Below are 27443 nucleotides of genomic sequence, written 5' to 3'. Positions count from 1 at the left end.
GAGACTTATGTATATGAAATAATCTATGCGTGAGTTGGTGTGATGAACAGGTGAAAAAAAAGAATATTCCCTCTTATTAGGAAACAGGAATCTCCACGGGTCAGACGTCTCACAGGACTGTAGGAAACTCTCTATGCTTTCATCTGTTTTTGAGTTACTGATTGGGTGATTTGAAGATTAATCTAAAATGGGATTAATTACGCAATTCCAGTCACCAGCTAGAATAAGCTGATGAGTATCTAAGTATGGTATGGTTGACAGGAAACTGTTCATGAACTTGAAATCATTCCAATTTGGAGCATATACACAGGAGAATATCACAGGCAGACTATAGAGTTTACCCACTACAATAACAAAACGTCCATTCGGGTCTGATATGGTTTCAGATGCTGCAAATGATACTGATTTGTTAATCAAAATTCCAGCTCCCTTGGCCCTGCTCTGAAAAGTTGAATGGAACACTTGTCCAACCCAACCTCTCTTTAGACCAGGTGTCTCAAACTCATTTTCTTTCAGGTTCCACATTCAGCCTGATTTGATCTCCAGTGGGCCGCACCAGTGAAATAATAGCATAATAACCTATAAATAATGACAACTCCAAATTTTTGTCTTTGTTTTAGTGCAAACCCCCACATTAAATTATGAAAATACTTACTTTTATGAACTCTCCAAACAAAAAAAATGTGAATAACCTGAAAAAACTTAACTTTCTTAAGAAAAATAAGTGCAATTTTAACAATATTCTGCCTCAACTGGTCATTTCTACATGTGCATTATGGATTAAATCTACAAAGACACTAAACATGTAGTAACAGGCAGAAAATAGTTAAAATTATGCTTAATTTTCTGTTGACATTTCAGCTTGTTCGTATTTGTTCAGGTTATTCATATTTTATTGTTACAGGACAGTTTGTAAATGGTAATATTTTCATAATTTAATGTTATTTTTTGCACTAAAACAAAGACAAACATTTGAAGTTGTCATTATTTATAGGCATAGTGTAATATTATTTTTTTCACATCAAACCAAGAAGAAAATATGGAGTCATTATTGTTTGTGGGTTTTTATGCTGTTCTTATTTGACTGTAGATCATATTGGTCTGAATGTGGAACCTGAACTAAAATGAGTTCCACAGCCTTGACTGTGGAATTTTTGCACTTTGCAAATTCATCCCACGGGCCGGATTGGAACCTTTGGCATTTGGCCCCCGGGCTGCATGTTTGAGACCCCTGCTTTAGACTGTTATGGTCTGACCTGTGCATGTGTGTCTCAGTTAGAAAAGCTATCTTTGTTTTTAAGACCTTAAGATGAGCAAGGACCTTGGTGCGTTTCACAGGATGATTCAGGCCTCTCACATTCCAACTGGTAAACTTAACTGACTGCCCATTCCTCCCAGAGGGGATATTTAAATTAGCCATAATCTGAAATAATGATCGTATTGAACAGACACAATCTGAATTGTGACAGATGAATTCTGAGACTCTGGCAGATGTTATTTTTGAAACAAAGTGCAATTCCAAGTGGACAAAATGAGAAGACAGAAGACCAACAAAATAATAAAAGGACTTTCAATACAAAAACTACACTTACCCCCCCCCACCCTCCATCACTATCCCCAACAAAGTGCATGATCCCAAGAGTAAAGTACCCCAGATCTCTAACTTGGGTCTCTAACTTAACTAAAACTGACACAAAGCACAGCAAACAATAATAGTCAAAAGTATACACAGTGCAAAATACCATATACAATGTATTAATCAAATCAAGTAGACTTAGTTGTAGACAGTGGGAGCAGACAGCTGCTGTAAACTGACAGACATAAGCAGGCAATAGCCAAGTTTAATATTAGGCTACTAAACATACTGCGTTGTCCAGCAGCAGCCAACTGGATGAGATTAACTTTATACACAATCAACAAAGGAGTAGCCCAATATGAAATAAGGTATGCAGTTTATTATAATAATAATAATAATAATAATAATAATAATAAATCTGATGGTAAAAGCAAATGAAAGCAGCCTCAGGAAAATCAACTCAGACATAACACAATAGGTTAGGCTACCATGGGAGGGAAAACAAAATTAAAGGCACACTGAAAAGTGCCTCTACCAACTGGATATAATAATAATAAGAATAATAATAAAAAGAAAATGTTTCTGTAGGCTCATAAAAAACGAGAGAGAGAAAAAAGGTAAAGATGCCTCTATTATCCTAGAACACACATTATAACACTATCTCACTTTTAGTAGGCAATAGACCTGGATAATTCCAAACAAGTAGAAACTTTCTCACAAAAATAAACCTGGAGAGTTCAGTCACTTAGAGACAGTGTCCAAGTACATACTTAATCAGATGGAGGTAAAATTGTCTCCTTTATATAGGAAATGGCCAGGTCAGAGTTGATAAAGAACTTTTCCTCACCTTTGAACGTGATATGAAAGGTAGCTGGATAACGGAGATCGAACTTAACGTCCTTGATATTTCTAAGAAGCTGCTTCGCCTCTGTAAAAGCCGCTCGCTTGTTTTCCACCTCTGGAGCAAAATCTGGAAAGATATGCACATGTTTCCCCTCGTAGAACAGCTGCTTCTTCTGACTGGAAAGGCAGAGGATGCAATCTTTCACGTCTCCATGATGAACGTGGATTATGAGCGGTCTGGACTTCTCCCCTGCTTGAGGTTTCGGTGCTAGCGAATGATGGCCACAGTCCAGATGGGGAGTCTCCTCCAGATCCAGTATATCCTTCAATGCAGCTGCACAGAATTGCTGCGGGTTGTTCCCTTCTTTACCTTCTTCTATTCCAATAAGCCAAATATTCTGATGACGGCTACGGCCTTCCAAGTCCAGACATTTATGTGTCAGGCTGCACACATCTGACTGTAATTTGTTCACACTGGTTTCCAAAGTCATGACTGTCAAGTTGCACTCTGTAGCAGACAGCTCAAGGTCATCAATGCGCTTCGTATTCTGTGCATTCGCAGACTGTAAGGAGCTAACAGTAGCATGCAGCTCTTGACAAATAGAGGCTATTTCTTGACGAAGGGCAGCTGTTTGTGTGTCTATTTTCGTACCCAAAGATACTATCGCCGACATAATTTTGTCAATGGAATACGGAGAAAGTTGCTGTATATCACTCTCGGTGGTAGGTTTCTTGCTAGCAGCTGTATTAGCAGGTTTCTGCGTATGACCAGCCATATTTTAAATGAGGCAAAAAAACCTTTTAAACAAGTTCTCTCTTAGCTTGAGTTCCTTACTTAGGATTGCAAGACTTTACAAAGATATTTTTATCTATCCATATGCATTCTGCACGCTTACAAACACAATTAAATTGAAATTGTCTGCAGAGCTCCAGGACCTGGCAGCCTCACATGTCGAACGTCCGCCTTAAGTTCTCGAGTTCTGAGGTTTTGTCATGAAACAAGTAATTGTTGTAATTCATTTGTACATTGTTGAATCTGCATCAATTTTCACATGTAGAATAAGAGGACTGAGTTTTTAAATGTGTGAAAATGTCCTATTAATTATCTAACTAGTTAATTTTGTCTGTCTGCTTAACCTCATTTGAAAGGGATGTTTGTTGTGTTCCATTCCATTGCATTTCAGTGACCACCTCTTCTGTTTCTTTGTGTTTTGATGTAGAGAGAAGCCAAAGGTGGATTTAAAGTGAAACCTAAAAGTTGTATCTGGACAAGATCACCTGATTTCAGCAAACATGGATGGAAGACCCACCTGTGACCAGTGTGGAAAGACTTTCACCACAGCAAGATACCTAAAAAAACACCAACACATCCACAGTAAAGAAAAACCATATGAGTGTGACCAGTGTGGAAAGACTTTCACCACAGCAAATTACCTAAAAAAACACCAACACATCCACACTGCAGAAAAACCATATGAGTGTAACCAGTGTGAGAAGACTTTCACCACAGCAAGTTACCTAAAAAAACACCAACACATCCACACTGGAGAGAGACCATATGAGTGTGACCAGTGTGGAAAGGCTTTTGCCAGAGCAGATAGCCTAAAATTGCACCATCGCATCCACACTGGAGAAAGACCACATGAATGTGATAAGTGTGGAAATGCTTTCACCACAGCAAGTGACCTTAAAATCCACCAACGCAGCCACACTGGAGAAAGACCATATGAGTGTGACCAGTGTGGAAATGCTTTCACCACAGCAGGTCACTTAAAAATCCATCATCGCATCCACACTGGAGAAAGACCATATGAGTGTGACCAGTGTGGCAATGCTTTCACCACAACAACTCATTTAAAAATCCACCAACGCATCCACACTGGAGAAAGACCATATGAGTGTGACCAGTGTGGAAATGCTTTCACCAGAGCAAGTGACCTTAAAATGCACAAACGCATCCACACTGGAGAAAGACCATATGAGTGTGACCAGTGCGGAAAGAGTTTCACCCAAATGAATGGGCTTAAATGTCACCAACGCATTCACACTGGAGAAAGACCATATGAGTGCGACCAGTGTGGGAAGAGTTTCATTGTAGCAAAAGAATTAAAAATCCACCAACGCATCCACACTGGAGAAAGACCTTATGCCTGTGACCAATGTGGAAAGAGTTTCACCCAAATGACTGGGCTTAAATTCCACCAACGTATCCACACTGGAGAAAAACCATATAACTGTGACCAGTGTGGAAATGCTTTCACCACAGCAAGTCACCTAAAAAACCACCAACGCATCCACACAGGAGAAAGACCATACGCCTGTGACCAGTGCGAAAAGATTTTCACTCAAATGAATGTGCTTAAACTCCACCAACGCATCCACACTGGAGAAAGACCATATAAGTGTGACCAGTGTGGAAAGACTTTCACCAGAGCAAGTGACCTAAAACTCCACCAACGGGCACACACTGGAGAAAGACCCTACCAGTGCAGATTCTGTGACAGCTCTTTTATCACAGTTTCAAAATGTACTAAACATGAACGTGTCAAACATTCCCACAAAGGACAAAAGCTGAACAGTCGTACAAAAAGTTAGACATTGGACTCTAGTGGAAAGAGTCAGTGTCCTAACACACCTAAACAGTTTGAATGTTTCCAATGTGATGAAATATACTCATCATCCTCTGCCCTCTGCTATCATCAGCGCAGATGTGAATCATCAACGTCTGGACCAAAATGTCCCTCAGCATCAGATGACAAGAAGAAACACAATGTGTGTGAACCAGCAGCACTCACTTCTGACAAGAACATCAGACTTAAAAACCTCCAGAATAGACTTCACAAAGTCTAGATGTGAAGTAGTGATGGGATTTTTGGCTCTTTGAAGGGAGCCGTTCAATCAGGAGCTGTTCACTGAAAAGAGCCGTTCAAAAGACTGACTCTTTTATGTTTTTTGCATTATTTTGAAACACCAATGTTTTAATGACTAAATAGGCTACATGTGATGATTGACATTACATTTTAAAGGTGTTTAATTGGCGTGGAAGTAAATATTATCTTATCGTAAAAAAGAATAGTCAGTTAAAATGTGTGGGCTAAATACATGACGTGAGAGTTGACATTAGGCAAATGCTGGAATTTGACAAAAAACATCACGGTACATTATGTGGACTAGTCTGTAGCCTAAAAATGAAGAAGAACATAAAACATTTTCTTATGAAATAACATTTTATTCTCCTCAAAACAAGAACAATAAATGTGACTGGAAACGGGAAAAAATTGCACAAAACACAACAGTGATTAATCACTGCAATTACAGTACTTAAATACCTAAAAAACTGTAGTGCAAATAAAATACTTCAAGTAACATTGCAAAATACCTGATATCTTTAATGTAGATATCAAAATGATACCACATCAGGAGTTCTCTCACTTCTGCTGTGTATATAAAGATAAGGGCTTATAGAAAAATAAACAATATAAATAATGTTTTACACCGGGCAGTGGGCAGTGGTGCAGTGGTTAGCACTCGTGCCTCACAGCAAGAAGGTCCTGGGTTCGATTCAGACACCAGTCGATGGGGGGTGGGACCTTTCTGTGTGGAGTTTGCATGTTCTCCCCGTGTCTGCGTGGGTTCTCTCCGGGTACTCCGGCTTCCTCCCACCATCCAAAGACATGCACTGATAGGTTGATTGGTTAATCTAAATTGCCCATAGGTGTGAATGTGAGAGTGATTGTTTGTCTCTATATGTTCAGCCCTGTGAAGAACTGGCAACTTGTCCAGGGTATACCCCGCCTTCGCCCCTATGTAGCTGGGATAGGCTCCAAGAGACCCCCGTGACCCTAGTGAAGATAAAGCGGGTTCAGAAAATGAATGAATGAATGTTTTTTACATCTTTTGAACATTATAAAAAGCTGTATGTATGACATGCATATGTCCATACATACATTACATACATTGTATGTAACTCCGGCAACATGAACAAAAATATATGTAAATACTCTGTTCTTCAAAGTAGACATAAAATATGGTAATAAGAAAAGGAATGTCGTAATGAGAAATAGAAAAAAAAAATGTGCACACTTTGGCCTACAGATGTATGTACCTGATGTTGCTGCAACCGAACAAAAAGAAACAATCTTAGCAAAAAGAAAACAACTGAAAACAAAGAGGGTTTCAACTTTCTTCTCTCACATTTCTAATCTTGCAAATTTGCATTTAGGAAGACAAGTGCTCTCAGTTTTTCAGGCTTGAGGCGGTTTCTCATTTCAGAGAATATTTATCCTGTCTTAGAGAACACTTTCTTCGAAGGCACTGAAGTTGCAACAATGCACAGCCTCTTTACCACAAGTCTGCTAAGTCTGGGATATACCAGGGCCTGACTCTGCCACCACTTTAGAGGATCCCCACTTTTTAGAAGAAGTGGCTCCTCTATGAAAGCCCGCACCTCCATAATGGCGTCAGCTGTGGGGTTTCTGCTTGTCACAGCTCCAGCCACCTGCATATGAAATGAAAATAATTATGAAACAATGACCATATAACCTTACTCAGATTTATTTGAGCAATGAGGCTACACTTACTTGTTCATTAAAGTAGCTCCAGACAACAAATTCTTGTGTGCATCGTCCTCCCCTTGGATGGTCTGACTTTGGTCAGTGTCAAGAGTAATTCTTTCTGCAGCAGTGGATAATCTTTGGAAGGCTTCATCTGCTGCTCAGGTTTTGTAAACGCAATCTTCTTGAATCTGGAGTCCAGAGCTGCTGAATCTGCGAGAATGGGGTGTGACTCCATTCTATGAAATCTACTTGCCATGTTAGAGGACAGGCTAGCAACATCTTTTGCTGTCAGTGTTATCACCCTCCTCTGATGATCAGCTGTGGTTCTCTGCAGTCCCCTTGCCAGCAGAATGATCTGTGCGGCCGTTACATAGCTTGAAGATAAAACATGAAAGGGTGTAAAAAAAAAAAAAAAAAAAAAAAAAAAAATGGAATAATGATTTATGATGTAAATTAAACAAATTATAGAATCAAACTCTATAGCTATTAAAGTCGCCTTCCCAGCGGTGCAACAAAAACATTGCTGGGCTTGCTTATCAAAAACAACTTACAACTAAAACATTAACTAACCAAAACAAAAAATCTAAATCGCAAAACAAATGATGAGGAAGCCTTTCTCCCTCTCCTGCAGCCGCTCACTCTATTCAAAACTCCACAGATGTGGACGTGTTCAGAGTGGTATGGCTGTAAACGAGTGTGTCTGTCATATTCACCCTCTTTATAGATTTAATCACACCGAAGAGCAGGTTTTCCCCTATGTTTTCCGATATATGAAATCTAAATCACTCAGTATTAAAGTGGCAAAGGACAAACAAAGTGACCTAAATAATCTCTAAAAGAGTCAAGAGAACATACCAGCCTGGAATGAATTCACCAAAAGCGTGGAACCAAGCTGGAAATAGTAGTTTGTGCGTATATTCAGTGTCTGAAGGAGAGGGAATATGGCGGTTGGAATCTTACAGCCACAGTGAAAGCAAAGTTTCACGAGGTAACCCTCAGATGTGTTGTGACACCATCGTTTTGTTATCCTCCTGTAATGACTTCTATGTCTGTAATGTTGCAAACCTCTGTGTTTGGTGCAGTCAGCGTATCGGGTGTCAGACCTTAAAGTCTTTGAGGTTCCTTTGGAACTGCTACTGCTCACATGCGGTGATACTGAATCTATAAAAAGGGAGAGAAGGGCAGACACTCTTGTTTACAGCCATACCACCCTGAACATGTCTGATTTCAGCAGCAAACCAGGGTTGAGCCTGGTCAGTACTTGAATGAGAGACTGCCTGGGAATGGCTCATGACCCCCCCGAGTACCTATTGCTCAACCTGGGATCGATCGAAACCGTGATCAGATCGGATGCCTCCATCTGGTGCTAGATCAAAATATTGTGAAAAATAGATACCTTCACTGTGGTTGAAGGCTATGTAGGCCCACTGAGAGTGAATAAAACTGCCTTTTATTAATGCAAGAAGACAACTTGCCAGTTTCAATCATCTCTTTCCACAGACATATTTATTCATATTCTGTTACTGATATAATTATTTTTTCTATCGTGTTTTATTTACCTAGATGGAACTGATAAGATTCATTTGTCATTGATAAGATTCAATTTGTATTCTGAATATGGTGTTGGCCTATGTATTAAATCATTTACACATGCATATACATTATAGAAAAAATGACATCTGACAAATTGGTGAAGCAAATAAAGATATGTCTAATCCAAAATGCACAGTTTATTGAGATATAATGTAGAAGATGTTAGAAATTGAAAAAGATGGAATTTGTCGAATAAACAAGCTTTATTTATTGAAATATGCAAACATGTTTACACATTAAAAATATGAAATAAACATTTTTATATTATCATTTTATAAAAAAAATTCAAATGCATAATGATGGTGGTTCTAAATAATAGTACACAACTGTACAAAGTTCACTTTTATAGCAGAGCAAGTGCATTTCCAGCTGTAAAAAGTGCAGTTGAGAAGAAACCTCTTACATATTCAGAGCAGCAGGTACACTAGAATACAGAGGTTGCATTTGAGAAATGCATGGCATGGAAAAATAACTACAGAGTATTTGAAGACGTGAAAATACAACAGTCTACATCAATAAAACATAGTGCAATAACCTAGTTACACAAGGGATTGTTAACAAGTTATAAGTTAGTTTTGATACATGTATCATGAGTATGAGCAGACATAAAAGTACAACTTGTACATAGTTTACATCAATTAAACACAGTACAATAAAATAGACCACACAAGGGTTTGTTAACAAGTTATAAGTCAGTTTTGTTGTGGTTTAGGATTAGCGCGAGTGCCTGATTTGTGTTCACATTTTGACATGTACATGAGTTGCATAGTGTGAAATTTAGTATACTGTAACTCAGTGTTTGTGGCTTCATAGATGACAGTTGTGCACTTGATCCCAAAATGAGTGAGTCCAGTGCAGAACCACAGATACAGACACAGACAGACTTTAGTGCTACACATCAGTGCTGGTGGTATTCTTACAGCAAAGTCCAAAGGAGAAAAGAAGAAATTATTTACAAAAAAAAAAAAGGGTGGGGGTTGGTGGGAGTATATACATATGTACATGCATAGGCCTAAGATGGAGTAGGTGGGTGGGTTGTAGGGAGGACAGGTCTGGGCCAAGAGTGGACTGGACTGTAGAACCAGGAAGAGGTGGATTGGCTGGGATGGAATGTGGTGGGCAGTGACTACAGGGTTTCTCTCTCTCTCTCTCTCTCTATACATATATAGTGTTTTTTTTAGTTATTTTTCTTTTCTCTCTTTTTCTCTCAGGGGTAGCGAAGAAGGCCAGCATGTTGGGCAGCACCCCCCTGACAGACGACAGAGGTGGTGGTGGGTGGAACTCCATCTGCTCCTTCAAGAGCCTCCACTCCACGGTCTCCCCTCTCACATTCTTGTAGCAGGAGGCCCTCGTGAAGAGGCCGTGCATCTCGCTGCCCTTCAGCCACCCGATGTTGGGAGTGGCAATGCCCGGTGCTTGGGCAGAGGCAGGAGGCTGCTCCCAAAACTTCTGCCAGCCCTCCAGCACAACCCCACCAGGCTCTGAGGCAGCAGAGCTCTCCTCCAGGGATGAGGGTCTGGGCCGGCCCTCAGTGTCCTGACTCCCAGCTGGAGTGAGCTCCCCCCAGGTGGTGAGCTGGGTGCACACCGCAGCCTCAGACTCCTCCAAGATGTTCTCTGACAAAGAGACTGAATAAAAAAAATAAGTATGAACGGCACTGCTAAATACATGCTACACTAATGAATTTGACATGGCTCCAGCACAGTGGTAACAGCTCCAGAGCAGAACACAACAGTCTTTTCTTGTTCATTTCAATATAAATGACATTACCTGTGGCAGCCAACAGCTCTGCATCGCTGGCATAGTTGGGATCCTGCTCAAACTGGGAGACCGCAGACTCTGCCCGTTGAGCTTTTGACTGCTGTAACTGCAGAAAATAAACAAACCACTGCAGACAAATGACATGTCAAATTAAATTGATCTCCTGCAGAAAGTGCTGTATGTTTGCTTGCTCTGTGCAAAGCCACCTCATTGAACATAAAAGGCCTATGTATACCTTGATGGTACCTCCCATCTCACAGTCTATGAGATTAACATGACTTAAATCTGCACTGTTTGGTGAATTCTTTCGTATCTTAATCTGAATACAATGTGTGTTGCGATATACTTGTTTTCATCAGGGTTTTTTTTTTTGTGACCAAGTGAATGACAGACTCTGTGTCAGACTCTGTCCAGGGATCAGGTCGTCGAGCCCCCTGCCGTCTACTGCCACCCAATCCATATTGCACCCGGCCCCTACAGCTCCCTTGGTGGGTGATGGATCCTCCAGAGAGTCTTTGCCCCAAGTGGAGGAGTTCAAGTATCTTGGGGTCTTTTTCACGAGTGAGGGAAGGATGGAGCATGAGATTGACAGATGGATCGGTGCAGCGTCTGCAGTGATGCAGTCACTGTACCGGTCGGTTGTGGTAAAGAAGGAGCTGAGCCGAGAGGTGAAGCTCTCGATTTACCGTCAGTCTATGTTCCTACCCTCACCTATGGTCATGAGCTTTGGGTCACGACCGAAAGGACAAGATCCCGGATACAAGTGGTCGAAATGAGTTTCCTATTATTTATTTATTTTGTTGTTTGTTTGCTTATCATTTATTTCTGTACCAGTACTTATATTTTGTTGGTTGATTTTGTGTTTTGATTTCACTGTCTACATGTTCGAAATAAAGATTTCACTCATTCATTCATATTTAATAGCCTACAGTATGTATAGATTTAATACAATGCAGCATAAGCTGAAAAAGTCATATATTTTTCTACCATAGGCAAAAAACTCAAAGGTGTAACTACAATAAAAGTTATTTGAAAGTTTTATCTGAAAGTTTCTTTGATGCACACATATAGTACAGCTTTCATAAAGGTTACTTGTACAGAAAGCCAGTAGCCTGCTTTGAAAAAAAAAAGTGGTCTTACCGTTCTTTCTCTTTAGTTTTCATCTGTTTCTCTCTAGAATAGCAAATATCAGAATATTAGTCACAATGTGAGGTCAAGAAGATAAACAACATGAAGTACACCGCAAGCCCCCTCTGGGGGGGGGGGGGGGGGGGGGTACATAAACATCGCATCAGCGGACACGTTAGCTAGCTAAAACACGAACGAGTTGTCAGTACGTTGTCATTACACATTAAATAGCCAAATCATTCATTTGTCAACATTAGTGTAGTCAGTTACTACATTTTTCTGAGGGAGATATGAGCTGTCAAGTCAACTTTTGGATCATCGGTGGCAGGGCTGTGGTACCAGATTCTGGGCCCATACACAAAAAGTCCTGATGCCCCCCCCCTCACACACACACACACACACACACACACACACACACACACACACACACACACACACACACACACACACACACACACACACACACACACACACACACCCATCTGCCGAGGGCCTTACCCACTAACACAATGGCCATATCACAGGGCTAACATTATGATTTAACTATAATTCGAAAGTCTGCTTCAGCTACTGTATAAGAAAACAACCACACAGCCTGTATTTACCCATTAGATTTCCTGAGTGAACAAGAATGGGCCACATTTTTCAATAGCCTATAATAATATTTCATAAAAGGTAACCAAACAAAACATGACTCAATAGTCATTTTCCTGTAAAGATACAAAAAAGGCAAAAACAAACAGATTTGAACAAGTATTCCAAAAATAAAAATAGCACAATTCTATCCATTCCAGTTTACTCGACAGAAAATGCCCACTGACGGGTTTTCTTACTGGAAAATTCCCTGATGAGGTCTTCAAAGTCCAATGCTCTTCCCAATGTGCTTTCAATGGAGAGAACAGCCGAACAAGTAAGGTGCGTTTCTCAGACTTCGTGTGGACTGAACCATTTCGCGCTTTTCTCAAGGGGTGTTCACAGAGTAGTGACAGCAGTCTTTCCTTTTTTGGAATACAATAATATACCAATTTATAAAATCTAATGTGTGAAGCTTGCATATAGGTCCATATTTATCATGTAATGTAGTTGAACAACAGAAAAAAACATACTTAAAAAAAAAAAAAAAAATCTTAACTTCCCAAGGCTCCCCTCTCTCTTGGGCCCCCCCACAGCTGTGTAGGTTAACAGCCCTGATCAACGGCCGTGATCGGTCAGACACTTCAGCCGGCTAGCATACTGACAAGTTAGGAATAGCAGATAAGTTGTCATGACACATAAAAAAACCGAATCATATATTTGTCTATGTTGGTGTTGTCGATTACTAATTTTCAGAGAATCATTTGTCAAAATTATGATAAATACTATAAGAAAAAGTGAGAGTCAGAATAAACCTTACCTCAACGACCGCTGGAAATGAATGAATCCAGTTCTCGCTCAACCATTGGTCGGTTGAGCGTCGGATAGGGACTTGGACCAGGTGCTGTAAGCGTTTACACTTTTCTGTGTGACCAGCAGAGGGTGCTGCTGCTGCTGCTGCTTCACCAACCAACAGTTTGTCAACAAGAGAAAAATGCAAATGAATTCATTCCTGAAAAACAAAAGCTATGATGGCGACAGACGCCAAAACCTGGGAGTCTTTGTGAAGAGGAGAAAATTGTAACTTTTCACCTTCATTGATCTTTGTAAAGACAATTTCTTTATGGGCACATTTTTTTGTTGGCACTCTGTAAACCTCTCCTTTCTTTGGATTCATTCAGTGTGGACGAAGGAAACGTATTGGCATTTTGAAAGGGCTTAACAGAAACAGTGAAGACCTTTGGGGGCATCGGATGGGGGTTTGTCTTGACTGGTTTTGGCTGGAAAGGGGGCAAACGGCTGAAGCGACAACAGCACCACCCTCTCCTTCTCGTGTCTTTCCTGTCCATGTTTCCAGACTTTTGGTCCCTGTCTCCATGGCACTCTCTGAGTTTTGGAGGGAATAAATGTATCTTTTTCTCCCGTTGATGGGTGAAGCAGCAGCGCCCTAGAGCTGACAACACCAGAATCTTCAAACTACTGTAAAATGACAGATTGTAAGTCTGTTATTATGTGCATGCAGTTTTATTTTTGGCTTCTTCTCTTCTTCTGGTGCAGCCTGCACTTCTGTGGTTAGATCACTTCCTGTCTGTGTCTTACTTCACACTTTAAGAACACAGAGAACACTAGAGACTAATACAACGAGAACAGTTTGAAATTGTTACAAAGGTTTGGATGACTTTCAGACACTCGCAAATAGAAAGGATTAAAAACAATATTCCATCTGTATTAGTAAATTATTATCAGCTAAGTTGAATTCAAATGAGTCTCCTGTTGCTTCAGAAACTGTGGCTCTGTCAGCCAATCAGAATGGCTGCAGTGGTTTCCTGTTATAGGATGAACAACCGGAAACAGGTGCAGCGAGCTGAAGCAGTGAGTGAGGAGAGAAAAACCCTCATTTTTATTCACTTTTATTTTGTGTTTGAAAGTGTTTTCTTTTCATATTGTTTTCTATTGTGCTGGACTGCGGATGTTTTGAACGTTACTTTCTGAGTTTAATTCCACTCACTTCAGGAATAACCTCAACTGTTACGTTGCATCAAGAGGATTCTTTTGTGGAGGACACAGACTTCTCTTCAACAAAGCCAAGGTTGGGCTGATTTCAAACTCTCCATATTCTGTATTCCAGTGGATTTCTAGATCACGGTGAGAGTATTTTCCACATAAACTGTAGATCTCTTTTTTCTTTGTTCCTCAGATCACGTTGACTCCACATGGATTGCTTAACGTGGTCTCTGACTTTTGTGAATTTTCTGCATTAACTTGCTAAAAGACTGATTAACTAGAACTTTCAAACTCTTGATATTTTTAAGATTCATTCACTGTGTTAGTTCGTATTATATGTTTTGAACTTGTTGAACTGTGGATGTTCTGTTAATGTTGGATTTGACTGGATTATTCTCTGTTTATGTTATTACCCGATTAAACTGGTAATAGTCTGGGTATTTGAAATACTTCAACTGAGTAAATCACTGGTTTAAGTTTAAATACTAGTAGGAAGGTAATACTTGATCAGTTTTTAACTCATGATTCCAAAATAAACCTGTGTTAAGTCAAAACTCGACAGATCGAGTTAAGATAACTTATTATTTTCAACATTTGATGTAAGAACTGAGCACGTACTTTGATAAAGACTAAGATTTAAACTGAGCTCAAATTAGCTTTGGAAACAAATAGGGTTAAATTCATGGAAAAATAAGGAATTCTGTTTTTTTCCTTTCCGTAAAGAAAAAAGGGTTTCTGTTTTTATATCATTTATTGCATTCACATGCGAAGGGTTGTGTTTTTCATGTTAAATGTCTGTGTTAATGTCTTCTAATGCAGACTAATCTTTGTAACGATTTTTGATTACATTTCTGAATACAAACAAGCTGGCATTTTAAAACTCAGTTGGTCTGTGGTGTGTTATTTCTATTTAAACATTTATTACTGTTCTTCTTTGAACCTAGTAATTGTTTACATTTCTTCTAACTTAAACATTTTAAACATTTGTTCATACTTAGTTTATCTATACACCCTATTTTGGACATGCCTATCAGGAAGGGGTTGAGAGATTTTTACTTTTACTGACAATGGGAATTGATTTCCAATAGACTTAGTCACCCCAGATCTACGAAGCAGGTCAGTGTTTGTTGGTTTGAGGAATGTGAACGGACCAGGACCAAAGTCATACATGTGGAAATCAGCTCGGATCACATTTACTTCACATCTGACATTTTAGGGCAAGACCAGCGTCTGACACTAAACAAGAATAGAGGTGGTGTGTGTGTGTGTGTGGGGGGTGCTACACAAGTGAAAATATGCAGACCGCGTGATGTTATTGATGTGGGCTTTGAAAGATAGTTGGACATGGAGGATGACACTCAGACTCTGAACCTGAGGGGAGGGGGGGGGCTGAGGAGCTGTCCATTGTGAGGGGAAAAGTGTGGGCTTGGAAAGAGTGGATTTAGAACCAATAGGAAGCATTTGTGTTTTGTCACTATTGAGTTTTAGGAAGTTGGAGGTGAACCAGGGTTTAGTGAACCAGGACAGAGCCCTGGGGCACACCTGATGGAACTGGGGAGGGATCAGACCTGAAGGATTTGAGCTGAGAGAACTGAGGGGGGTCTGACAGATAGGAATGAAAGCAGTTAAAGGAGTTGTATGTAGGATTGTGGGTAAAACTGGGACTGCAATCACATTCAAATACTGCAGAGTAGGGATGGAACCATCTGAAAATTTCAGATCACGGTTACTGTGACCAAAATGATTACGGTTATCATTATTATCGCAGTATTGTTGAAATTGTGCTCAAAATGTTCAAAAAGCAGTGATACACACACTGAAATATTTTGACCAAGTTGTATTTTGAAAAAAAAAAAAAAAAAAAAATTGGCACAAACATTCAAATATTAACCCTTAGGGTTCTGACCCTATTTTGTCCATTTTTCAGTCCTTCTGATTTCGCCTTTATATACTATATAAACAAATGTTTACTATACCCATGTTTGGGATTTTTTTTTCAGCACAACTTCATCTATATCATCTGTCTATTATTTTTTTCACTTTAACCTACTATAAAAACACAAAAGGCCAGAAAACAAAAAAAATATATAAAATCCGATTTGAAAAATGTATATAATTTATTGTGTAAATAACACACAGATGCTTAACGAACCTTTTCAAAGACTTTAAAAGTGAATATTGGTTCCAAATATTAGGTATAGAAAATTACAATTGTAATAAATTAAAACTACTCAAATATTTGACATAAAAGCAGATCTTTACATAGGTGTTTTATCTGTAATCAAACACAGTTATCATGATAATTAGAATTTAAACAGTAATACTAACCATCTGCAATTTTACCACGGATTATCGTTATACTGGTAATCATTACATCCCTACTGTAGAGCATAGTACCCCCCCTCCGTCCCCCCCAGACTAGGGGTTGCCAGATCCAGCATGAGCATCTACTACAAGGAGTTACCATGGCAAGAGACCAGTCCCACACCGGTACTTATACCGGGCCCAGTCTGTTCACCTGATGGTTCTGACTGAGTGATGAGAGCACAGCCCAGGAGAAGAGACCACCCAGGACCACCCAGGACCAGGTGAAGAGACCACCCAGGACCAGGAGAAGAGACCACCCAGGACCGGGTGAAGAGACCACCCAGGACCGGGTGAAGAGACCACCCAGGACCGGGTGAAGAGACCACCACGGCAGAGCTGGCATTGGTCTTCAAATTCTTCTCCTCTTTCAGCCGTCTCCATGTTTGAAAAACATCTCCTATATACAGGGTGACCCAAAAAAATGGGAATTTTTGAAGTGCGTATTGGCAGACATGAGCAAGTGGCAGCACTGCGAGACACTGACCTTGAGTAAGTAAACACACCCCCATTTTAGTAACCATTGGTGGCTGTGCGAGAATTGTTCGGTAACCGTGTGATCTCAAGATTCGGTAACGTTCCCTGGCCCCCTAGATCACCAGATTTGTCCATTTGTGATTTTTTCTTGGGGGCTATCTCAAGAGTAAAGTGTACACGACTCAACCAAGAACTCTGGATGAGTTAAAACAGAGAATTCAGGATGAAATTCACAGTATCCCAGCTGAGATGTTGCAGTGGTCAATGAGGAATCTCAACAGCAGATTTCAAGAATGCATTCGTACAGGAGGACGCCATCTACAGGAAGTAATTTTTAAAAAATGAAAATTCCATCATTGTTTTTTAAATGGCATGTTTTAAGGTTTCAATTACTATGAATAAAATATTTTTTCTTCCATCACTCTTGGTTTTATTGGATTGTTAAAAAGTTCCCGTGTTTTTTGTGTCACCCTGTATATCCTGGTTTTGTTTCTCACTTTGTAACGACGTATTTGGAAATAATAAGAGGCCTTTTCGGTTTAGTAACGTCAGACATTTGAGATCAGAAATGTTCCTAGTTGCAGCTCAGTGGGAACTGGGAACCTGGATGAACAAACACTACTGACTTTGTGATTGGGAGATAGGTGATGGGTGGAGCATCAGACCAAAACACAACCTGACAACAGAAACATTAGTTGTGGGCTGACACTTAGGTTTTCAAATGTGAACATTCTCAGTATTTGAAATCAACATGATTCCTTCAATTTTTGCTGAATTCAGGGCCCTTTTCTGATTCCTTGGAACATAATTCTTCCATACAGCTCCTTTAACTCTTAGAACTCTATTTGAGTTCTGACAGATCAGATCTCTTTCAGCCGACTTTGGGAAGTCAGCAAAGTAGGATGTGTGTGTGAAAAAGGTGACCAGTTCCTGGACTCCAGCCACTGCTGTTTACATTAGCAGCAGGGGTTTGGGCACCAAAGGGATTTGTGATGTCACACTAGTCATCAACGGAATAATAATAATAATAATAATAATAATAATAATAATAATAATAATAATAATAATAATCCTGCAATGAACTGGCGACTTGTCCAGGGTGTACCCCACCTTCACCCCTATGTAGCTGGGATAGGCTCCAAGCTACCCCTGTGACCCTAGTGAGGATAAAGCGGGTTCAGAAAATGAATAATAATAATAATAATAATAATAATAATAATAATAATAATAATAATAATTATAATAATAATAATAATAATACTGATAATAATAATAGAAAACATTTGACAGACAAGATTAGATTTAATTTATTGGTCCCCGTGGGGAAATTCGTCTTCACTGACTGAACATTACAGGAAAAAGACAGCAACATTATATAACACAGACAACAACAACAACAGTAGGAGCAGACATAACAAAAAGAGACATTGATGAGGTGACAGTAGGGCCTTTGCAGCCAATTCTCAGCCCTTGGGCCCTAATAACACATTGAATTGGTCTGACTTTACTTTCAATGACCAAACGAAACATGTTTTTGCAGAGTTTTGTGATTCTGTAACTATTTATATAATCTGCCAACACTGGAGAAAACCTAACATTTTTCATCATCAATTTCTCTGTTATTATTTGCTTATTCTGGTCTCATACAGAAAACACATCTCTTAAGGAGAACCCATCAAATATTAGTTGTTTTGAAAATGTCCTGTCGATGACCTAAATAGTTAATTTTGTCTATCTGTTTAATCTGGTCCTGAAGAGATGTGTTTGTTCTGTTCCATTCCATTGCATTTCAGTGACCACCTCTTCTTCTTTCTCTTTTTTTTGATGTAGAAAGAAGCCGAAGGTGGATTTTAAGTGAAACCTAAAAGTTGTATGAGGAGAAGATCACCTGATTCCAGCAAATATGGAAGGAAAACTCACTTGTGACCAATGTGGGAAGACTTACACCCACATGCATCACTTTAAGACACACCTACGCATCCACAGTGGAGAAAGACCATATGAGTGTGAACAGTGTGGGAAGACTTTCACCCAGATGGGTCACCTTAAGACACACCTACGCATCCACAGTGGAGAAAGACCATATGAGTGTGAACAGTGTGGGAAGACTTTCACCCAAGTGTCCACTCTTAGGACACACCTACGCATCCACAGTGGAGAAAGACCATATGAGTGTGAACAGTGTGGGAAGACTTACACCTACAGTAATTTGCTTAAGGCTCACCTACGAATCCACAGTGGAGAAAGACCATATGACTGTGAACAGTGTGGGAAGACTTTCACCCAGATGAATCACCTTAAGTCACACACACGTACCCACAGTGGACAAAGACCTTATCACTGTGAACAGTGTGGGAAGACTTTCACCCACATGCATCACTTTAAGACACACCTACGCATCCACAGTGAGGAAACACCATATGAGTGTGACCAATGTGGGAAGACTTTCACCCAGATGAGTAACCTTAAGACACACCAACACATCCACAGTGGAGAAAGACCATTTGAGTGTGACCAGTGTGGGAAGACTTTCACCCAGATGAGTCACCTTAAGATACACCTACGCATCCACAGTGGAGAAAGACCATATTATTGCGCACAGTGTGGGAAGACTTTCACCCAGATAAGTCATCTTAAGATACACCTACGCATCCACAGTGGAGAAAGACCATATGAGTGTGGCCAGTGTGGGAAGACTTTCACCCACAGTCATTTGCTTAAGGATCACCTACGCATCCACCGTGGAGAAAGACCATATCACTGTGAACAGTGTGGGAAGACATTCACCCAGATGAGTAACCTTAAGTCACACCTACGCATCCACAGTGGAAAAAGACCATATGAGTGTGAACAGTGTGGGAAGACTTTCATTAGAAAGGCAGAGCTTAAAATCCACCAACGCATCCACACTGGAGAAAGACCATATCACTGTGAACAGTGTGGGAAGACTTACACCCATATGCATCACCTTAAGACACACCTACGCATCCACAGTGAAGAAACACCATTTGAGTATGAGCAGTGTGGGAAGACTTTCATCAGAAAGGTGGAGCTGAAAATCCACCAAAGCATCCACATTGGAGAAAGACCATGTGAGTGTGAACAGTGTGGGAAGACTTTCACTGAGATGAGTAGCCTTAAGTCACACCTATGCACCCACAGTGGAGAAAAGCCATATGACTGTGACCAGTGTGAGAAGGCTTCAGCCACATGCATCAGCTTAAGAGGCACCTACACAGCCACAGAGGAGAAAGACCATATGACTGTAACCAGTGTGGGAAGACTTTCACCCACATGTCTATCCTTAAGTCACACCTACGCACCCACAGTGGACAATGACCATGTGACTGTGAACAGTGCGGGAAGGCTTTCACCCATTTGAGTGCTCTTAAGATAGATCTACGCATCCATGGTGGAGAAAGATCGTATGACTGTGAACAGTGTGGGAAGACTTTCACCCATTTGAGTGCTCTTAAGATACATCTATGTAGCCATGGTGGAGAAAGACCATATCACTGTGAACAGTGTGAGAAGACTTTCACCCACATATATTCACTTCAGAGACACATATGCATCCACAGTGGACAAAGACCATATTACTGTGAACAGTGCAGGAAAACTTTCGTCCAGATGAGTAACCTAAAGACACACCTACGCATCCACAGTGGAGAAAGACCATATCACTATGACCAGTGTGGGAAAACTTACACCCATATAAATGGACTTAAGGCACACTTACGCATCCACAGAGGAGAAACACACCCAAACAGTTTGGGTGTTACCAGTGTGAACAAAGATTCTTGCCACACTCTGCTCTCTCCTACCATCAACACAGATGTGAATTGTCGTCTGGACCAAACAGTACCTCAGCATCAGATGACAACAAGAAATGCAGTGTCTGAACCAGCAGCACTGACTTCTTCTGACAAGAACATCAGACTTAAAAACCTCCAGATCTGGCTCCATAGAGTCCAGCTGTAAGGCACACCTATGCACCCACAGAGGAGAAAAACCATAAGACTATGATCGGTGTGGGAAAGCTTCCTGAGCCTTGTCTGCATGATGTTCTCACTGTCACATTCACCACAAGAAGTTGTTGTACCCATGTGATAAGTGCACCAAGATCCTCTGGTCGTCCAACTTTTACAAGTGTCACCAACAGACTCATACTGGACAGAAACCTTACCAGTGCAGATTTTATGACAGATCTTTTATCACAGGTTCATAATGTACCAAAGAAGAATGTGCCAAAACTTTCCACAAAGGATACAAACTGAACATACTGCTACTGATTGACTTTGTGGACATTTAATCAGTCACTTGTTGTGATTCTGTTGCTGGTTGGGGTTCTCACCTGTTCATTGTTCACAAATGAAACCAGTTACTCCTGTAATAATTTTCCACAATAGTTCTGTGCAGTTTAAGTTCAAGAAAGGCAACACCGCCACAGTTATAAAATGAGAGAAAGCAAAGTATTGCAGACTGCCTTTCTTTTTTCCAAATGTTACTTTTTATTATGTGTATCCAACATACCGTGGTGAGTTTTTTATACTACTTTTTCCAAAATTACGTTTTTATGCATGTAAAGCTTGGGACTTGGAGATTTTAGGCATTTGATCCGTTACCACGAATTTTGTGTTTTTGTTGTTTTTTTGATGGTTTTACTTTGAACTGGATAATGAAAATTAAAGAAAGTAAAGATATTTATACCTACTTTAAGGTACCTTTTACAAAATGTTTGTAAATTATAGATAACTATTTGAACTTTGCATGTCTTTTTCTTTGATCCATTACCAACAACTCTCTTACTTGCACTAAATATTCTAATAATCCATCCTGAGCACATGGTTCCATAACATTGAAGTTTACCAAGTGTACACAAATATGAATTAACATCAACTTATGTATTAATGAAGAACAGGGTGGGTCAGAATTACTCACATTTATTCCCTTTTTAGATTCTATTAGGTATATGGAACAAACAATGGGCACCTGTCCAACAGAAATTTGGTTCCAGTGAATTAACTAGCATTTTTTTAATCCAGTTTCCTTCAGATCATCCTCACAAGAATACCTATGTGATTTCATGACTTATAGGTACCTATAGGAAGTAGTGGTTTTCTTCTGCTGCCATGCAGAGTGGTGGCTTCCTCACACTCCTACCAAATGAGGTAGAGAATTGGGTGGAGGCTTCTGTGTCTGACTTTATCTGATGGACTGAGTGTTTGAGTTCCCTCCTGAGGAGATGATCAGTGAGACTGAAGTTCCAGCAGAATGCACAAACTGTCATCTTTTGTTAGCAATGAGAAAAGAATAACACTAAGGTACTCAATTTGACCTTTTTCTTGTTTTAGCTATGTTGTATATAATAAAGTTGTAATTCGGAAACGTATCTGTTTTTTTTTCTTCCAACAAAATACTCTGTACTTTTGGGACTATAGTTCAGTGGTTCCAACCTTTTTTTTACTCCTGACTCCATTTGAGCATCACAGATTTCTGTCGACCCCAGACATTCAAAACAGAGACTTTTTTTTTTTGCTAAAATTAATTACTTTTTGATCCTGTAATAGTTTTCTATCCTCTGTTTCAAATCCAGGTTAATGTTAGAGGACATTTAGTCTATATAATGTATATTATTGTGGACGGAGGCAGTAAATCCAGGTGTAGATTACTGCACAAAGGGAGACTTGGATTTTCCTTGGTCAGGATATGTACAGTCAGTCCAGCTGTGATTTACAAGGAGGGCAATTAATACTGAACAAACAAGAACTGAAACTATGAATTATGAAAGAGCTGCAGCATCTGAAACTGACCACAGTGAACATTTGACAGAGAAACAGAACCACAGAGAAACAGAACCACAGAGAAACAGAACCACGGAGAAATAGAACCACAGTGCTGCAGTTTCACAACCACAGTTTGTCTGATATGGATTGGGATTGGATCTGTCAACTCAACACAGAGCTGTATTAGTATGTTTTTTATTTTATTTTTATCATTTATTAGAAATTTCAGGTGACCCCATTTGAATTCCAGGTGACCCCTCATGGGGTCCCGACCCCAAGGTTGAACAACACTGCTGTAGTCTGTTTTGATCTGTTATTCAGTGGGTAATTTGATCTGTTACTTTCTTTTGCCCCGAATTAAATTTTAATTATGGCACATTTTTGCTCCAACACTAACTGGTGTTATAGAAACACATATTAGTTAACATATTTAATTGTATTTTATGTGAAGTTTTGTTGGAAATGGGGCATTTTAGCCAATTATGTAAGTAAATAAAAAAAATTTAAAAAAATTTATTTGATCTATTACCAGGCTTATTTTGGCTTTTTTTAAATTATTAAACCACAAAAACATAATTTATGTTAATTATTATTCCTGCCATATCATAGTACTGATAAATACATATCAAAATATGTTTATAAGTTTCTTTAGGTTATTTAGTTGAAAGTGTATGCCCATTTGAACAGCAATGTGATGATGAGGTTTTGTATTGACAGGTGAAGAGTCTGGTGTGTTTATGAGGGACAGGGGGTCTTCCTGGGGACAGAGGGTCTACCTGGGGGACAGGAGGTCTGCCTGGGGGACAGGGGTTCTACGTACCAGCCTTTTCTCCTGACACCATACACAGACCCCCAGGAACCCCAGCAGGCCTACAGTCATGTCCATACCAGGATCCAAATGACCGTTGACCTCCTGAAGGCACACTTTCACTATCTTCACCACTTAAGGGTCAGCCCTTTGAGGTCATGGGACATCACTGTGGTCTGTACTGTCCTCCACAATGTGGCCTGAGGAAGGACTAGGACGCCCTCCCCCCCACGAGTGCATCACACTTGGACTGGGACAATCCTCCCATCTTCCCTGATGACCACAGTGGTCAGCTGGTCAGGGACCAATGTGTGTTCAATTATTTGAGTTAATATGCATGTTTTAAATTTCAGTTCAATATGTCCTGCATTGGCAGATTTTTTTTTTTTTTTAATTCAGTTTAAATTATTTGGCCTCTCATGTTCTCTCATCATTCACACAGGAGCCCCTGATGTTGTGAATCACCAATCAGAGGTTTTGAAACAGGACTTTATTGATCTGCTGAACACAGTTCCATGTGTGAATCCTCAGGTGTTCATCAGTGGCCCTCTACCGACAGTTGGACGAGGAGCTGACAGATTCAGCAGGCTGACGGTGCTGAACAGGGCCGTGCAGAGAGCTATAAAGGGGCAGGGGCTCAAACTTCCAAAAGGGCACATGAAAACAAATAACCACCAATTACAAAGTTCACATTTAGCAACAAGCAACATTATTAATCCACAGCAAGTCAAAGATTGACCAAATGGTCCAGATCCATGTCCTCAATACTGGGTGTGTCCTCCCTGAGCCCTAACACAGGCTGTGCACCTTCTGCACATACTCTGGATTCACCTCCTGATCCTATCTGGGGGATGTTGTCCCACTTTTCCTGAAGGGCCTGGATGAGCATCTGGCGGTTGCCAGGTACTGGACGCCTAGCATACACGGATCTACCAAGAATATCCCACAGATGTTCAATGGGATTGAGATCTTTGACTTGCTGTGGATTAATAATGTTGCTTGTTGTTAAATGTGAACTTTGTTGAACTCCCCTTTGTCATATTTTACATTATCCTCTGGATACTCATCCACTGTTTTGTTGTTTGTTGTATTTTGTTTGTTAATTAAATGTTTTTTTAAGAACAAGAAAGAATTTGTTTTCATATTTAATAAAATGGTGTGAAATGGAATCACATAGAATATGTAATAAGTTTCTTTTGATGTTCAGTTTCTATAGAAGTGGAAATAAAGATGTAATGTGTAGAAGCTTTTGTGTGTTAATACCCTGCAAAAATCTAAATCTAACCAGGTGTATTTTTTTCATTCCTTGTCCAAATATCTCATCACACTTAAAATAAGACAAAATCATCTAAAGAGTAACTTTTCAGTGAGATATAACAACTTGGTTTTAGACAATAGATCTGGAAAATCTTATTTCAATAAATCTTAGTAAGATAATTTTCACTTGTTCCATTGGCAGATTTTTTTGCTTAATTCAAGATTTTTTTTTGCTCAATTCACCAAAAAAGTCTGCCAATGGAACAAGTGAAAATGATCTCGGTAAGATTTCTTGAAGTAAGATTTTTTAGATCTATTGTCTAAAAATAAGTTCTTTTATCTCCCTTACAAGTTCCTCTGTAGGTGATTCTGTCTTATTTTAAGTGTGATGAGATATTTTGACTAGTAAATGAGAATAATACACTTGGTAAGATTTGGATTTTTGCAGTGTAAGTCCAAGACTTAAAAACAGATGTTAAATTATGTATAAAAGCATGACAGTGAATGTTAATAACTAGAAATACCTTCATTTTACATCTGGTTACCTCCACCAAGGAGGTTATGTTTTTGCCAGGGTTTGTTTGTTTGTCTGTTTGTTTGTCTGTCCGTTAGTGTGCAACATAACTCAAAAAGTCATGGACAGATTTTGATGAAATTTTCAGGGTTTGTTGGAAATGGGATAAGGAAGAAATGATTAAATTTTGGTGGTGATTGGGGGTGGGGGAGCCCACGGGGGGGGCGCAGACCAGAAAATTTCATCAAAATCTGTCCATAACTTTTTGAGTTATGTTGCACACTAACGGACAGACAAACAGACAGACAAACAAACCCTGGCAAAAACATAACCTCCTTGGCGTGGGGGGCCCACGGGGGGGGGGGGGGGGGGGGCACTGATCAGCCTTGGCGGAGGTCTGCGCTCTCCGAGTGCTTCGAGTTTTACACCTACTTTTACATTGAAACATTGAATATTTAGTTTCTTTTCATTCTAGGACATATTTATGATGATATTTAGGTTTTCCACAGTTAAGAAATAACCATGTAGAGGAAGTGTTAACCCAAGCCAAACCATTTAACATTACATGATAATAATAAAGTTTATATTGTAGTAATTCTAGCTGTATCATTTAATATTGACCAGGTTGATGGGAATATTTGTGGAGGTTTGTGGTTATTTCAAATAAGATTCACTCAAGATGTTTGAGGCGAACACAGATATTACGATAATCGATCCAGCACTTTCTGAAACAAAACCAGAAATGTCAAAGTGTTGGCACTGATGAAAGAGTCGGAGGATTTTACATAAGTTTTATGACTCTTGTACACCAAAAGGGCCGGATTTAGGAATTGGATGAGAAGAAGACTTGGATGTGTTTTCTTTTTAAGCAATTTTATATCAGTTTAGCAGAATTTAATTACTTCAGCACATTTTAACCCATTAAGACCCAGTGGTACTTTTATGGCAGCTTCTAAATGATTTTTTTCTCTCTTTTTAACGTTTCTTATGTGATTTATCACCATTTATTATAATAAAAACCTCTGTGTTTTGCATTTTTCAGTGTAAATCACTTCCTTTACCCTATATTTAATTTACTGATCATGTAGATGTTCATTAAAGCTCAGAGTAAACTTAAAGGTATTATGCAAAAACAGAGAAAACTGAAGAAAAAGTGACTGTTTCAGCAAGTGAGGACTATTACCATGTGTTAGAATTTTGCGGCTAAAACTCAACAGTTTATGGAAATAAAACAGAAGCAGATCTGTGTGAGTGCTTCAGCAGGACTCAGACTCAGGTGGGCACCCAGCTGTTAGAGTGTGCTAGTCTGGGAGCTCATTCCATGACGTGACGATGATATTGAATTATTTACTCACTTACCATCGGTTTTTGGCCCAGAACTATAGTTGTTGAAGAATAGGACCAGGACCAAAAGAGACAAGTGAACGTTTTGGGCAGATAGTGGGGTGGACTCTCACGTACCTGGAATCGCGGCTCTTCCCTCCTCCTCATTCATTCTCCAGACTGCATGACATGTGCGCATGTGTGTGTGCGCGTGTGTGTGCGGTGTGACAGGGATGAAAGGGCACCATGACCAGGTCCAGTGACAGCCAAATTAAACCACTCTGAATATTTATTATCATTGATCAAAATTTTAGTCACGAAAATTTTAGTCAAGCAGTTTTTTGCGAAAAAAAAAAAACGAACAAAAAGGGCACTTGCAGGCAGAGGATCAAAGCGGCAGGGGCTCAAGCCCCCGCGGCCCCCTGCTTTGCATGTGCCAGGTGCTGAACAAATGGCTCAAAGATACATGTGCCGCTCAATCAATAAACTTTATTGACAATTTCAACATGTTTTGGGAACGCAGACACCTCTTTAAGGCAGATGGATTTTGTCTTCACAAGTCAGGAGTTCAGTTGTTGAGCTCCAACATTTTTTATTCTGTGCATCAGACACAAACATTCTCCGCCAAAGACAAGAGACCAGACAACCCAAAGCAGCTGATGAAAGGGCACTGTGGAGAAGAGCTGTTAGTGCCTGAGATCAGCACTGACCATGGAAGACCACAGACCCAGGAAGATGCTCCAGCGTCAGGACCCTCTCCCCAACAGAAGGAGTCTCCCCCAGCCCCAACAGGACACTTCCAATTTTCACCCCAGCTTTCACCACCCCCCCTCCTGGATTTCACTGACAAGAAGAAAAACCTTGTCAATATTGGAATCCA

The 27443-nt window shown here is 39.9% G+C and overlaps 3 protein-coding genes and 1 pseudogene across 3 annotated transcripts in view; 2 read left to right on the top strand and 2 right to left on the bottom strand.

The window, feature by feature from the left end:
- LOC115436241 (NLR family CARD domain-containing protein 3-like) overlaps positions 1 to 27443 on the bottom strand; it is a 1147354-nt gene that overhangs the window by 242074 nt on the left and 877837 nt on the right. The gene's annotated exons all lie outside the window — the stretch shown is intronic.
- Positions 1 to 27443, top strand: part of LOC115436275 (zinc finger protein 664-like) — a 1196486-nt pseudogene that overhangs the window by 767994 nt on the left and 401049 nt on the right.
- Positions 1 to 27443, bottom strand: part of LOC115436287 (zinc finger protein 431-like) — a 676852-nt gene that overhangs the window by 269102 nt on the left and 380307 nt on the right. The gene's annotated exons all lie outside the window — the stretch shown is intronic.
- Positions 3773 to 22207, top strand: LOC115435238 (zinc finger protein 850-like; the record flags this gene model as incomplete). Its single annotated transcript, XM_030157518.1, has 5 exons — positions 3773 to 5009; positions 9780 to 9883; positions 9993 to 10120; positions 19009 to 20046; positions 20130 to 22207. Coding segments are annotated over 5 exons (2592 nt in total), but the record flags the coding sequence as incomplete, so codon positions are not given.

This window comes from Sphaeramia orbicularis, chromosome 16 (assembly GCF_902148855.1).
Source record: "Sphaeramia orbicularis chromosome 16, fSphaOr1.1, whole genome shotgun sequence".
Taxonomy (NCBI): domain Eukaryota; kingdom Metazoa; phylum Chordata; class Actinopteri; order Kurtiformes; family Apogonidae; genus Sphaeramia; species Sphaeramia orbicularis.
The sequence above is the reverse complement of the archived record's forward strand: the minus strand, read 5'-3'. Positions and strand labels throughout refer to the sequence as shown.